Source organism: Onthophagus taurus, chromosome 2, assembly GCF_036711975.1.
Source record: "Onthophagus taurus isolate NC chromosome 2, IU_Otau_3.0, whole genome shotgun sequence".
Classification (NCBI taxonomy): Eukaryota; Metazoa; Arthropoda; class Insecta; order Coleoptera; family Scarabaeidae; genus Onthophagus; species Onthophagus taurus.
This window is the reverse complement of record NC_091967.1, coordinates 26621153-26637157: the sequence shown is the minus strand read 5'-3', so window position 1 is coordinate 26637157 and position 16005 is coordinate 26621153. Positions and strand designations below refer to the sequence as shown.

The following is a 16005-nucleotide window of genomic DNA, read 5'->3' as shown; positions in this document are numbered from 1 at the left end:
GGGAAACATATGAGTTGCGGACGAACTTCAGTAATTTTTGTGGGTGAAAGATCTATCTTATTATGGCAGTGGTCTCATACCTGAAACTTGAGGTTTGCAGATATCCAGACTTCGCTTATATACTTTAAGGGTTTTAATAATGTTGTCTCTTCACGTCACAGACATTAGAGGAGTACTTAGTTTCGACAACACTAGGTGTTAATGACCTCATTTTGATATAGACTCCAAGCTACGTAAGTCAAGCAATGGGTCTTTTTTTTACTTACAAATCTAGATTCGACACTTTTGGTATTCTTCGGGATTTACTAGTGCGGAGGCAAAATGGTTGTTTAAGTAATCGATTTTTAACGATTTCCCCATCATGTTCTGAAAATATTATTAAACGACCTTTTTCATTAAAAAGTTAATGCTTTTCTTAATAATTCATATAAATTTCATAAGGATTATTTAAGAAATCAATTTTTAACGATTTTTCTATCTCAATCGGAAAATTAAACTAAAACTAGAACTAACAGTAGCACTATCACTAGAACTAACACTAGACCTAGAAACTTTGGGGTTAAGCCGTGCGTCTTTTGAAAAAGTGTTTGACGTTTCGGATGCCATGTTGCAACCTTTTTCAGAAACAAGTTCGAAGTGTTCTTCGTACAATCGGAAAATATTGGGAATTTAAAAATTAGCTAAATAGATGGTCTAAATAGGCATACTTCGGAAGTGAAAATCTACAAAATTAAGATATTCTTTACCACGGCCTTTTTTTATTAAAAAACTGATAGTATTCTTAGGAATTCATGCAAAAGTCGTAAGAAGGTTAACTTAAACGCAATGGATTATTGAATTAACAGTTTTATTATGATTGAAACACTAAAAATGCTAGGAAGAAATATTGTTTGTAATGAACCGACAAACATAAACGGACAACGTAAATGAGCAAAAACGTTCCCATATAAAAAAAAGCATAATTCCGACGACCTTAATTAAAAAACCGAAATTTTGCTAGATGGCAAATATGTCCAGACACGCCGTGGCCAAAAGCACAAACAGGCGTTGTGCTTTGCCGTTGCTGTAACTTTTAGGAGAAGACCTTCTCAGAGACCGGTGAGAGGAAAGGAAAGAAGAAGAGAGATCGGCCGAAGGATCTGTAATTAAATATCGCCAACCCTGTAATTATGGACAGTAAATTTCTGTATGCGGGGGCCTTCTCTTGATAACATCCGATGGCCCAGTCCCTTACGGTATACGGGGGAGTAGACGCGGTGAGGGTGGGGAGAAAAAGAAGATTGTCTTCTCTTACATATACTCGTCTTCTTTCATATGTGGTCAAAATCTAGATTAATGTACCGAATAAAAGCTATGAGAAACAAAGTAAATATTTTTGAGGCCACTTTTTAGAAGCTATATATCTTTACAATTTGGATTTGGATTCGTTTTGACATATTGAAGTTGGCATATGAGTGATTTCGGTGGATGACCCATCGTCTAGAGGTGTGGGCGTGTCGGACACGTCGATATTTTAAGTCAACGTGCGGCCACATGTTCCCTAAACGTGCGTAAAATCGACCCACCGTAATGGACATAATGGCTCCCTCGTAATAAATAAAACAAAAACGACGCACCCCTTGTCTTCCTTTCTCGACAACGTCGACGAATAAAAAAAGAACTGAGCGGGAAGAGAAAGGGGTGCTCAGAAAACTCGAACCAAAATAATGTATTAAAACTAAAATTATCGACACAACTTTAAAAAAGTATTCAACGTTACGTTCTCTAATTATAACACAGACTTTAACTGGATATTACTAAAGGTCTTTGGTTGAAATAAGAGGTAATTAGTAAGTCGTAAACCGTTTACTAGAAATTGGTCCACTTGACACTTTGACATTCCGCACGATATAGTTCTGGTTGGTTCACGGTTCGTCTAGTTTCCAACATCGCGGTTAATTGCAACACTACCGGTGAGTTCTATCTTGTTCAAAGCACGCAAGAACATAACGAAGCCGCCTCCACCATCGCATCCCCTTTGGGCAATCGGAATTATTTTAAATTGCCACGTTTATGGGTTCTACTAACTGGAACTAACTCTTTTACAGAATAACTATGTCGGCGAATTTCAAAAGATGTTTGGTATTGATTTTTTAGGCATCAAAGCTTTAAATATGTCCCTCTTTAAAATGATATTATAATATAAATTTCTTAAAAATAAGTTTTTAAAGAATACGTTGTAATAAACAATCACTTCTTGTTTATTTCTAGGAACTAACAAACGATTTACGTATTAATTTAAAGCTAAAAATATTCTTTTTTACATGATATATGATGTCACATATTTTAATGATTAAATTTCTTAGAAATACATATCTTTAACAATATGCTACAATATTAAATAATTATTCGTGGAGTTCTTTAAGTGTCAACTTTGAATGATCACTCGAACTGTATTTCTAGGCATTAAGAAACGATTTATATCTTAAATTAAAGCTTAAAATATCCTTTTCCGAATGATATACGATAACATATGTTAACGAGTAAGTTTCTTAGAAATACATTGTTTTTTGAATATGTTACCACATTAAATAATTATTGGTGGAGTTTGTTTAGTGTTAAATTTGAATAATCATTTGAAGTTTATTTCTAGGAATTAAGAAACGGTTTACATCTTAAATTAAAGCTTAAAATGTCTTGTTTCAAATGATATATGATAACTTATAAGTTAATAATCAAATTTCTTAGAAATTGTACTAAAATATGTTTAACCATTTAATAATTATTGGTGGAGTTTGTTAGTGAACTTTAAATAATCACTTCAAGTTTATTTCTAGGACTCAGAAAACGGTTTATATCTTAAATTGAAGCTAAAAATATTCTCTTTTAAATGATATATGATGTCATATATTTTAATGATTAAATTTCTTAGAAATACATATCTTTAACAATATGCTACAATATTAAATAATTATTCGTGGAGTTCTTTAAGTGTCAACTTTGAATGATCACTCGAACTGTATTTCTAGGCATTAAGAAACGATTTATATCTTAAATTAAAGCTTAAAATATCCTTTTCCGAATGATATACGATAACATATGTTAACGAGTAAGTTTCTTAGAAATACATTGTTTTTTGAATATGTTACCACATTAAATAATTATTGGTGGAGTTTGTTTAGTGTTAAATTTGAATAATCATTTGAAGTTTATTTCTAGGAATTAAAAAACGGTTTATATCTCAAATTAAAGCTTAACATGTCTTGTTTCAAATGATATATGATAACGTATAAGTTAATAATGAAATTTCTTAGAAATATATATTAAAATCTGTTTAAACATTTAATAATTATTGGTGGAGTTTGTTAGTCAACTTTGAATAATCACTTCAAGTTTATTTCTAGGAATCAGAAAACTGTTTATATTTTAAATTAAAGCTTAGAATATCCTCTTTCAAATGATATATGACAACTTATAAGTTAAATAATAAATTTCTTAGAAATACATTTTATTAAAATATGTTACAACATTAAATAATTATTAGTGGAGTTTGTTTAGTGTCAATTTTGAATAATCATTTGAAGTTAATTTCTACGAATTAAGAAACGGTTTATATCTTAAATTGAAACTAAAAATACTGTCTTTTAAATGATGTATGATGTCATATATGTTAATAATTAAATTTCTTAGAAATATATACTTTTAAAAGTATGCTACAACATTAGATAATTATTGGTGGAGTTCTTTAAGTGTCCACTTTGAATAATCACTCGAAGTATATTTCTAGGAATTAAGAAACGATTTATATCTTAAATTAAAGCTTAAAACATCCTCGTCAGATTGATATATGATAACATATGTATATGTTAACGAGTAGATTTCTTAGAAATACATTGTTTATTCAATATATTACCATATTAAATAAATATTAGTGGAGTTTGTTTAGTGTGAAATTTGAATAATCATTTGAATATGATGACGTATAAGTTAATAATAAATTTCTTAGGAATATATATTAAAATCTGTTTAAACATTTAACAATTATTGGTGGAGTTTGTTAGTCAACTTTAAATAATCACTTCAAGTTTATTTCTAGGAATCAGAAAACGATTTATATTTTAATTTAAAGCTTAGAATGTCCTCTATCAAATGATATATGATAACTTATAAGTTAAACATCAAATTTCTTAGAAATACATTTTATTAAAATATGTTACAACATTAAATAATTATTAGTGTAGTTTGTTTAGTGTCAACTTTGAATAATCATTTGAAGTTAATTTCTAGGAATTAAAAAACGGTTTATATCTTAAATTGAAACCAAAAACATTCTTTTTTAAATGATATATGATGTCATATATGTTAATGATTAAATTTCTTAGAAATACATACTTTTAAAAATATGCTACAACATTAAATAATTATTGGTGGAGTTCTTTAAGTGTCAACTTTGAATAATCACTCGAAATGTATTTCTAGGAATTGAGAAACGATTTATATCTTAAATTAAAGCTTAAAATATCCTCGTCAGAATGATATATGATAACATATGTATATGTTAACGAGTAGATTTCTTAGAAATACATTGTTTTTTGAATATGTTACCACATTAAATAATTATTGGTTGAGTTTGGTGAATCATTTAAAGTTTATTTCTAGGAATTAAGAAACGGTTTATATCTTAAATTAAAGCTTAACATGTCTTGTTTCAAATGATATATGATAACGTATAAGTTAATAATCAAATTTCTTAGAAATATATATTAAAATATGTTTAACCATTTAATAATTATTGGTGGAGTTTGTTAGCCAACTTTGACTAAGCACTTCAAGTTTATTTCTAGGAATCAGAAACCGATTTATATTTTAAATTAAAGCTTAGAATGTCCTCTTTCAAATGATATATGATAACTTATAGGTTAAATAACAAATTTCTTAGAAATACATTTTATTAAAATATGTTACAACATTAAATAATTATTAGTGGAGTTTGTTTAGTGTCAACTTTGAATAATCATTTGAAGTTAATTTCTAGGAATTAAGAAACGGTTTATATCTTAAATTGCAGCTACAAATATTTTCTTTTAAATGATATATGATGTCATATGTGTTAATGATTAAATTTCTTAGAAATACATACTTTTAAAAATATGCTACAACATTAAATAATTATTGGTGGAGTTCTTTAAGTGTCAAGTTTCAATAATCACTCCAAGTGTATTTCTAGGAATTAAGAAACGATTTATATCTTAAATTAAAGCTTAAAATGTCCTCTTCAGAATGATATACGATAACATATGTATATGTTAACGAGTAAATTTCTTAGAAATACATTGTTTTTTAAATATGTTACCACATTAAATAATTATTGGTGGAGTTTGGTGGATCATTTGAAGTTTATTTCTAGGAATTAAATTAAAGCTTAACATGTTTTGTTTCAGATGATATATGATAACGTATAAGTTAATAATCAAATTTCTTAGAAATATATATTAAAATATATTTTACCATTTAATAATTATATTGGTGGAGTTTGTTAGTCAACTTTGAATAATCACTACAAGTTTATTTCTAGGAATCAGAAAACGGTTTATATTTTAATTTAAAGCTTAGAATGTCCTCTTTCAAATGATATATGATAACTTATAAGTTAAATAACAAATTTCTTAGAAATACATTTTATTAAAATATGTTACAACATTAAATAATTATTAGTCGAGTTTGTTTAGTGTCAACTTTGAATAATCATTTGAAGATTATTTTTAGGAATTAAGAAACGATTTATATATAAAATTAAAGCTTAAAATATCCTCTTCAGAATGATATATGATAACATATGTATATGTAAATTTCTTAGAAATACATTGTTTTTTAATATGTTACTACATTAAATAATTATTGGTGGAGTTTGGTGGATCATTTGAAGTTTATTTCTAGGAATTAAGAAACGGTTTATATTTTAAATTAAAGCTTAACATGTCTTGTTTCAAATGATATATGATAACATATCAGTTAATGATCAAATTTCTTAGAAATATATATTAAAATATCTTTAACCATTTAATAATTATTGGTGGAGTTTGTTAGTTAACTTTGACTAATCACTTCGACTTTATTTCCAGGAATCAGAAAACGGTTTATATTTTACATTAAAGCTTAGAATGTCCTCTTTCAAATGATATATGATAACTTATAAGTTAAACATCAAGTTTTTTAGAAATACATTTTATTAAAATATGTTACAACATTAAATAATTATTAGTGTAGTTTGTTTAGTGTCAACTTTGAATAATCATTTGAAGTTTATTTCTAGGAATTAAGAAAGGGTTTATATCTTAAATTGAAGCTAAAAATATTCTCTTTTAAGGGATATATAATGTCATATATGTTAATGATTAAATTACTTAGAAATAGGTATATACTTTTAAAAATATGCTACAACATTAAACAATTATTGGTGGAGTTCTTTAAGTGTCAACTTTGAATAATCACTCGAAGTGTATTTCTAGGCACTAAGAAATGATTTATATCTTAAATTAAAGCTTAGAATGTCTTGTTTCAAATGATATATGATAACTTATAAGTTAAACATCAAATTTCTTAGAAATACATTTTATTAAAATATGTTACAACATTAAATAGGAGTAATTATTAGTGGAGTTTGTTTAGTGTCATCTTTGAATAATCATTTAAAATGTATTTGTAGGAATTAAGAAACGGTTTACATCTTAAATTGAAGCTAAAAATATTCTCTTTTAAATGATATATGTATTGATATATGTTAATGCTCAAATTTCTCAGAAATAAATTGTTAAAAAGTAATAGAAAAAAAAAGACATAAAAGAACAGGAAAAGGGTTCTCAATTTCATTTGTTACCACTCTCAAGATGTTCCAATATAAAAGCTGTGCTATTAAAAGTATTAACAATAGGAAGATTCCGTCCGCGGAGTCTGCATGTGAACGTTGAGGGAGATCTGTGGGACTCTCTTTGGAAATCTGATCCTGAGGAGCGGAACTGGGTGGACCCCAAGGAGTTTCTGCATCACACTGGGGAACACCTACAGCACGTGCATGCACCTGGCGTGGACTATTGGTTGTAGTAGCCGCGTTGCCAGCGTGTTATTTGGGAACGAGGGAGGCGTTCGGTATCCTCTAAAGCCGTGTAATTTTCCGATATTGAGACCTATCAGCCATCGTCGACGTCGTGCTGAGTCTTCGCGTCTAAATGATGATTTCATCAGCTATGGTCATTTTAATTTATGTAAAGATAATTTAACTTAAACACTTAATCAAACGATGGGACTCTAAATTATTATGGTTGGAAGATAATTCATTCAAGATAATACTTTTTAAATTTTATTTCCATTTACGGTTTTTCGTTTGTTTACTTTTTAAATTTGCTTTCGGTTTTATGTGATAGTGGAGGAGAATTGGAGACCCCCCGAAATTGAGCCGCATTACGTATTTAAATATTCAAATTTATTTCTTTGTCTGTGGTCAGAGGACTGTTTTTAATGTTCGCGAAATGGGCCCTAAACGCCGGCACAATAAAGCCGCTTTGCATAATGGCCCATTCCGCCATCCCCAATTATCATCCTGTATGTGTGTGTGTGTGAGAGAAATGTACAAAACACGCACGATCTTGTATGATTCTTGTATGATCATCCACCCCAACAACAATTACTATGAAATAATTTTTGCATTAAAAGCTATTTTTATAAAAGAAATGTGGGAATAACTTTCTCAGCGGCCATGAACGTAAAAGATCTCCATTCTGAGCTTTATAAACAAACATCCAGCTTAAGAAAATAAACTGACTGAGGACTTCCTAAATGGGTGGAGCGATCTACTGAAAAACTCAAACTTAATTGGTTGTCTTTCGAGTTCTTTTTCGAGTGTTATTTGTTGATGTTAAGCTTTCGCTGATGGAATTATATAACCGCCATCGCTTGATGTTTTGTGTATATCAGTTACAGTTTACAAACGAGATTTTATAACAAGACCTTCATCAATCAACTTTATTTTTCGTCTTAACGGTTATTTAAACTACTTAATATGAATGTAGCAATATTTATATTCATAAATATAAATGACTATCACGTTCAGTCCTCGCACCCGCTAATTCGTATAATTATCGTTATTAAATTACCGTAAGGGGGTTATTTTTAACTGAACGACATCGGCGAAAATGCAAAAAGCCCACCGGAACCGATTAACTTCGATTATCCGATACTTCATTAAGCTCCTCGGTTCTTCGGTTGCGTTGTATGCGCGACAAACGTAGCCGGAGCGCAAAAGATCGCAAACCAGGTGGTACCTCAGTAATGGGATTATAATTGGAAAAAGTCTTATTTTTTCAAGAATAACCGACCGCACTACGCTGCTCGTATCAAAAGAAAATAAAACCACCCGAAACTGATCACCCGATAATTTGCATGTCAAATTAGTGCCCCGTTCGTAAATTGATTATCGACGCCATTAAATGCGCATATCTGAAGAGAAGACGCGAGGAAACCGAACGCCGGCGTCGATTTATGAACCCCTCTGCTTTTCCTAGAATAATGTATACGTCAGTTAAGATTTATTTTCCTTCGGCAATCTATGAAACTTTATGTTTGAAAACCTAAGTTATGGGTAATGTAGTGTTATTGATTTAGATTGGTATTGGTGTTACGGCTAAATGAACACGTAATAATATAATTAACTTTAATTTTGAGATATTCTTAATTTTCATGAAAAATCCTGTTACTACAAATCGTACCATCGAAGCCTCAAAACAACATAATCACAAATTGCTTCAATTCATCAGGAAAGCTTGTAAAGATTCTATAACAAAGCAGCTTAACCACATATAATTAAAACTTGACACAACCCAAACCAACTCCAAATCAATGTATTATCAAACCAAATCTCTTTCTAATGGTTTCCAACGTATTTTTGAGCTATTCGCAAATCTTTTGATTTGCTACATTTATGTTTGTGGTTTTTTTTGGCTTCTTTTTTGCTTTTATTTACTGTTATATCTTTCTGTCTTCCTTTTTTCTTTTCATTACAACATCCACATTTTTAGTGTACAAAAGAAATATTTATTCTTTCATTTTGACTGTTTTCTGACTAAATTTTACTGTAACAAAACATTTAAGAATCATCCTTTGATTGCTATCCTTTTTAATCAGTAACAAAAAAATAACTTCAATATTATCCTGCTTTTAAAAGAAGAAAGACAATAAGATTTTAACAAAGATATGGTATCAAAACTAATTACAGTGAAATTCTCCTAACTCGAACTTCTATATCTCGAATTATCCTCTAAGTCGAATAATTTTCGTAAGCTGAAGCGTTTGAGTAGGTTTCAAATGTGTTTTTATCTCTCTAAGGCCCACTTTTACCACCTCTTGATAAATTTAACCGATAGATAAATTGGCGCTCTTAGCCAATGAGAGCGCTTAAAACCGCTGTAACCATGGTAATTATCTATCGGATAAATTTATCAAGAGGTGGTAAAAGTGGGCCTAAGGTCCATTACTACCATCTTTTAGTTAAATTTATCGTATAGACAAACCCATCTACTAGCCAATCAGAGCGCGTAAAATAGCCGTCACCGTGGTAATAATCCCTTAGATAGCTTAACCGGAAGATGGTAGTAACGAGCCTATCCATTACTACCATCTTTTAGTTAAATTTATCTTATAGATAAACCCATCTACTAGCCAATCAGAGCGCGTACAATAGCCGTTACCATGGTAATAATCCCTTAGATAGCTTAACCAGAAGATGGTAGTAACGAGCCTTAGTCGAATTTCACTAACTCGAATTTCTCTGTAACTCGAACTGAACTACTATGGAATTTTTTCAACATTTACTTCTATAAGTCGAATTTACCAAAGAATCAGATGAAGGTGATAATAATCTTGAAAATGAAATACTTATCACTGTGCCTATATTTGATGAAGCTTATTCCTTTCTTAGAAAGCTTGAAACCTTTGTATTATCAAGAGAGAATGTTCCAGATAATATTCATAATTCATTTAATAGAAGATTTTTTCGACAAAGAGCCGCAAGTCCACTTTAATCCAAAAGAAAATTACGGATTACTTTAAAAACCTTGATTAATTTTCTACTTACAATAGTATTAAGGTTTCTGTTTTAAATATACGTATTAGAAAAGTACATTTCTAATTTTTTTCTTTAGAGCTGAAATTCTACTAATTTTTCTCTAACTCGAATTCTCCATAACTCGAAGTTTTCTTCCGCTCCCTTAGTGATTCGAGTTAGGGAATTTCACTGTAAACAGATCCTGTCACTTATTGTTAACACATTATGGGCATTTATGTGTTAAGAGGTTAGCGCTTATTCTGATGCTTCATGTAAATTTCTTACATAAAATTTACACAAAGTCATTTTCTTCACACTTATAATATATCCAACTATCTATAGCCGTGTCCGTGTTTGGTTGTGGATGAAATTCTTCCCTTCTGGTTGTACGTTTAACACTTTTTCGTTTTCTTTGCTGGTTGTTGCGAATGTCTAAACAGTGAAGCCGTGATTATTCGTACCTTAATAGTTCAGTGCCTTACGTCTGATAGCCTGTATAATCGTTTTGGTGTGAAGAAAATTTCTGTTAGACAAGTTCTGTTAGGCAAGTTCCGTTGCCATTGTGGCTAAAGCTGTCCCAGTTCGTCCAAGCTGGGCCCAGCTGTGAGTTGATTCCGGAGTCTCTTGTCCATGAGAATTGTGTCATTATAAGCTACTATTATAAACTAATACACTATATCCAGTGAGGAGGAGACGCTGGGATTGTCATCAGATTTACGGAAGTCAGAAAATGAGTATTTTTTCTTGGAGTAGCACACATTAAAGACTGTATTTCATCCATTGTACAACATACAGCTAAAAGCGCAAAATCCGCATTAAGAATAATTTGAGGGTCGAAGCTTTATGCAAGCTCTATCGAAAACTTTACCGAAATCAGTCTTCCTCAAGTTACTGATTTTGGTCGTATCATAGAACAACAGAATTTCTTCATCTTAAAAGGTTTCAAATGGATTGAAGATTGCTTTATCCATGGGTTGTATTACTTTGAAGACAATATAACGTGTAGCCATCTTTATCAGCAGCGCTTGCAATGTTTGCATCCAGATGAAATGATGCCCCATCAAATATTAACACCACTGCTTCGGCTACGTGGTGAAGCCATGTATTGAAAATAGCCGTCGTCGTTGTTGAAGAGGGGCTATATCCCTTTGCTCATAATAGTCTCTGTTCTAGGTGGCATATCTTTCACCCATTTTGGCTTCAATTGCTAGCTTTCGAAGATCACCATAGGTGAAATAGGTGAAATGCAGCAATTGATACCGTATACAGGGTAATTCAAATTCGATCACACCATTGGGATCTCAGAAACCATAAGAGATACAAAAATGGTTAAATGAGGGTAAAGTTGCGTATCTTAAAGCTCATCATTTTTCAACTAAGTTTTTGGATCTAGCCGTTTTAGTTTTTAAAATATGGCCGAAAAACAAAAAAATGACTTTTTCGTTTTTTGCCTATAACTTCTTTATTTTTTCGTGAATCTGAAAAAACATTCTTAAGGCAACTTTTTATGAAAAATGTCATGACACAACTAGAAATTTTCTCCGACGTTTCGTTTTCGTGAAACTATCATCAGGTTTATTTTTTCTTATGAACGCCATATTTGATTTTTACACCAAAAAATAGGATAATTAATTCTGATTTCAATAATATGTCACACAATGTATTTCATTTAAAAAAACATTGAATTATTCAAAAAAAAAACCTGATGATAGTTTCACCAAAACGAAACGTCGGAGAAAATTTCTAGTTGTGTCATGACATTTTTCATAAAAAATTACCTTAAGAATGTTTTTTCAGATTCACGAAAAAACGAAAAATAAAAAAGTTATAGGCAAAAAACGAAAAAGTATTTTAAAGTAGATCCAAAAACTTAGTTGAAAAATGATGAGCTCTAAGATACACAATTTTGACCCCATTTAACCATTTCTGTATCTCTTATGGTTTCTGAGATCCCAATGGTGGAGGTTGAATTTGAATTACCCTGTATACTGGATGCACAGGTCTAACTAAGTATATGCACTCCTTGTTAGCACCTCTCCTTGTTAAAATAGCTTGTTGAAAATGAACTGTGATTTTATCATAACATCTTTCCACTCTCAATTTGATCACTTAGTGTACTCCTTCACTACTTTAATTTCAGCCTTCTACCGACCGTCTGTTCAGAGGTTTTTTTTCAGAATACACGAGTCGCTGTTGGTTACTGTTGGTTATTTTGGTTAAATTAATAAGGTGCCTTTTGGAAATGTATACAGTGTGTCCCAGGATAGATGTTACAATAGGTATGGGGAATTAAGTCCTTTGCGTGGTGTGGAGAGAATTATAAGTATAGCCACAGTACAACAACTTAATAATTCACTTCAGCCTGCCATCAACACTATATTAGAGAACACTATATCGATTGGTTATAAGGTATTTGTGCAAAAAACAAAGTGTCTTCTATTCTCTAGACGATATCGTCATCAAGAAAATCCCTCTTTGTATTTACAAAGAATCCGTATTGGTGTTGTTCCTGAAATTAAATTCTTAGGGATAATATTCGATGCCAAGTTACGATGGCAGAGCCATATTCAGTACATTATTTCGCGTTGTCGGAAATCATTAAATCTACTCCGCGTTTTATATGGTACAAGGTGGGGGGCTGATGCTACAATGCTGAAGATGTTGTATAAAAGTGTGATATTGCCTGTTATTGATTATGGTAGTGTGGTGTATTCCTCTGCAAGAATAACCGTACTCAAAAAACTTAATGTAATACACAATCTTGCAATACAGTACATACTTGGGGCTTTTCCCACTAGTCCGGTTCATAGTTTTGTATTGTGAGTCTGGTATTGCTCCTCTTCGCCATCGGCGTAATTGGCAAATTCTGAATTATTTTGTAAAAAAACGCATACAACCTGAGCACCCAATCTCTATATTGTTTTCCCAACAGCCACCTGTGTACAGATTAACAGCCACACGACCGGCAATAGTAAGAGCCAAAGAACTGCTGGGAACTTTAGATTTTACTTTCTTTATGCAGTATCGAATTTACTGCTTTTCAGTTAAATAAACCCGTTTTCAATTTAAATCTTACATGTTATGCTAAAGAGAGTACACCACGGGAATTACTTAGAGCTGAATTTAGAAATATAATCAATGCCTATGATGATGCTGTTTTTATTTATACTGATGGTTCCAAAAAGGAGAGTGGGGTTGGTTGCACGTTTGTGGTTGGGGATAGTGATTATTCATGGAGCTTACAGAGTTTTGCGTCTATCTTCTTTGCGGAGTTGTAACGGAAATAACTTTGTCATAGTTACAGACTCGTTGAGTGCTCTTAAATTATTACAAGCAATGTGTCCAAATGAACCGATGGTACGGATGGTTGGAGAACTGTTACATGTTATCTTGCTTTCTGGAAAACAGATCGTATTTATATGGGTGCCCGGTCATATCGGCATTGAGGGTAATGACAGGGCAGATAAAGCAGCAGGACACGGGGTTGACGGTAACAGTGTTGACGTCAGTGTATGTCGTCATGAGGATATCATAAGGCATCTTAAATCTTTGGTATATAACAAATTGCAGAATGACTGGCAACACAATGAAAGTTTTCTACGCCGTATCAAACCTTTAATAAAACCTTGGAATCAGCCTATTACCTTCAATAGATTAGAACAGGTGAAACTAGCGAGATTACATATAGGACATACACATCTAACTTCCGGTTATTTGTTAAAACGAGAACCAAGACCTGTATGTTTGGGCTGCGAAGTTCATCTCACGGTAATGCATATCCTGCTAGACTGTGAATTATATGCCAACGAGAGACAATTACATAATATCTCATGTCTGGATGATGCATACGCGAATCCTGTTAATTTGATGGAATTTTTTAAGTGTATTGATTTGTTCGATCAATTATAAATACGGTGAGCGCTAAAGATCTTCGCTATCGAAGCGCTTCTAATACCAATAATAATAATAATAGTATAAGTATAGAAGCGAAAACTATTTTTAGTTCAGGTAAAGTAAGCTGTTTGTTTATGATACGGCAAAATTTCATTAGGAAAAATTGTTCAGAATGAGAAATTATGACACCTACGTTGATTAAACCACCATATTTTAGATTAGATCAGAGTGAAGAAAAACAACAATTAAAAATGCCATAAAAAATGTATTATCCCTCAGATTTAGTTCACATTTCAATTACTCTTGCATTATGTTAACATTAGAACAGAAAATTTACGTCGTGCAGTGTTATATTTCAGCTGGGGCAAAGTGCACTAAGAGCAGTGGTGCAGCAGTTTAACGAGATTTCCTAATACCAATCTTACACGTATAACTGTTATGCGAATAGTTAAGAAATTTCTTACTTCGGGAAGCGTTGTTAACATTAAGAGAGAGAAAAAGAAGTATAACGACAATAGAAAATTAGCTTTAGAGAATTTAGGCATTTAAGCATTTAGGCACAAAAGGTGGATGTTATGTTGAATAAACGACAGTTATGTTTACGTTAGATTTTTTATAAATAAAATAAAATTATACAATATTTATGTTATTTAAACTAAAATGTGATGGTTCAACCAAAGTAGATAGATAATTCTGAAATTTTGTATAGGACCATAATTTCTCATTTTGAACAAAATTTTTCTGTATCATGAACAAATTCAGTTTTTGATTCACTAGTCGGCCTTGAGACTTTGTTTTCAAAACATGAAAATATTCTTAAAATTCTCTTTACACCAGGCAGCGCTTAATTCCTCATCCTTAAAATAAAATTTTAAATTTTTTAAGTCATTATAGCTCTTGTAACATCTATCCTGGGGGTGTGTTCCAGTATACTAATTTGAAGCAACAGTTTGTTTTTAGTTTTCTCTTGTTATAGCAGATTCAATTCCTTTTTTGTTAGAGCAGCTTATTGCAAATAATACCAGTAGCACAAATCTAATTACCTAGTAAATTTGAAAATTGAAATCACAGTTTAAGTATCGTTGTCTAAATGTGAATTTTATGGTAATACATAGTGATAGATTAGCTACGAAATTAATTCACAATCCAGTGGTTAATGCATGCGTGGATGAAACGAATGCATGCGAAAGGTCAACGAAATCCTCTTGCGGATAAAGCCATTTTGTCACTGTCGAGCCACGCTTCGCCGAACCCAAAGAAATTATCAATATTTATGGGATATGTCATTCCCAACACGAAAATGAATTTTATTTCTATGTATTACTGATGTGTATTTTTATAATAAGAGGTATTAAGTCAACAAAAAATTGTTGAAAACCTTAACATAACTTCGATAAAGAGAGGTGAAGAAAACCATAAGTTTCTGTAGTCTCAGCAATCGGTCGAACGTCGGCCAACTTCAGGGCGTGTGCAGGTGCCCCGTCCAATAAGGACCACAATTCACCGTCACGTGGGCGTTACCGTCCACGACCGCCCCGGACGCCGACGTCGTTTTCGACGACGGCCACGCACCCAGACTAGTAACGACTCCGCGCCAACGCGTGCCAACGTGTACTACGTACTACCGCCATCTACCGACGGTAAAACTCGAACACGCAATCCAAATAGTACACTCGTAAATACCGTTTTTAGTCAAAGTGACAACCGAGAAAGTTTCGTCCACAGGGACTCAGCCCATCATCAGGAATCTTCAAATAAATGAACTTATTGTGTTTTCTTCAATATGAATTGTACGTATGGTTACCAAATTCAAGCGAATTCACCCACGGAAGCTACTGGTGCTGATCTCTTAGAGGTAAAAATATGATATAATTATTTACTTACCTATATCCATGCAAAATTGATGGGTACTACTTCTTGTAATTCAAAACGCGATTGCATGTAATCATCACAAAACTCTCATTAAAAGCAGTTAATAACGAAGAGTACACTTTAATCCAGAGATAGCGGTCGGCAAATACAACTAATGAGCAGCA

General features: G+C 31.9%; 1 protein-coding gene across 3 annotated transcripts in view; it reads left to right on the top strand.

Annotated features, from left to right (window-relative positions):
- LOC111418356 (transcription factor Sp8) overlaps nucleotides 1-16005 on the top strand; it is a 179035-nt gene that overhangs the window by 112954 nt on the left and 50076 nt on the right. The window contains exon 1 of one of the 3 annotated variants that reach the window (XM_023050883.2): nucleotides 15568-15824. The exons of the other annotated variants lie outside the window; for them this stretch is intronic. Coding sequence (XP_022906651.1) covers nucleotides 15753-15824 — 72 coding nt within the window. The 5' untranslated portion in view covers nucleotides 15568-15752. Of the gene's footprint in view, nucleotides 1-15567; nucleotides 15825-16005 lie in introns of those variants that run through there. 3 annotated transcript variants of the gene reach the window in all.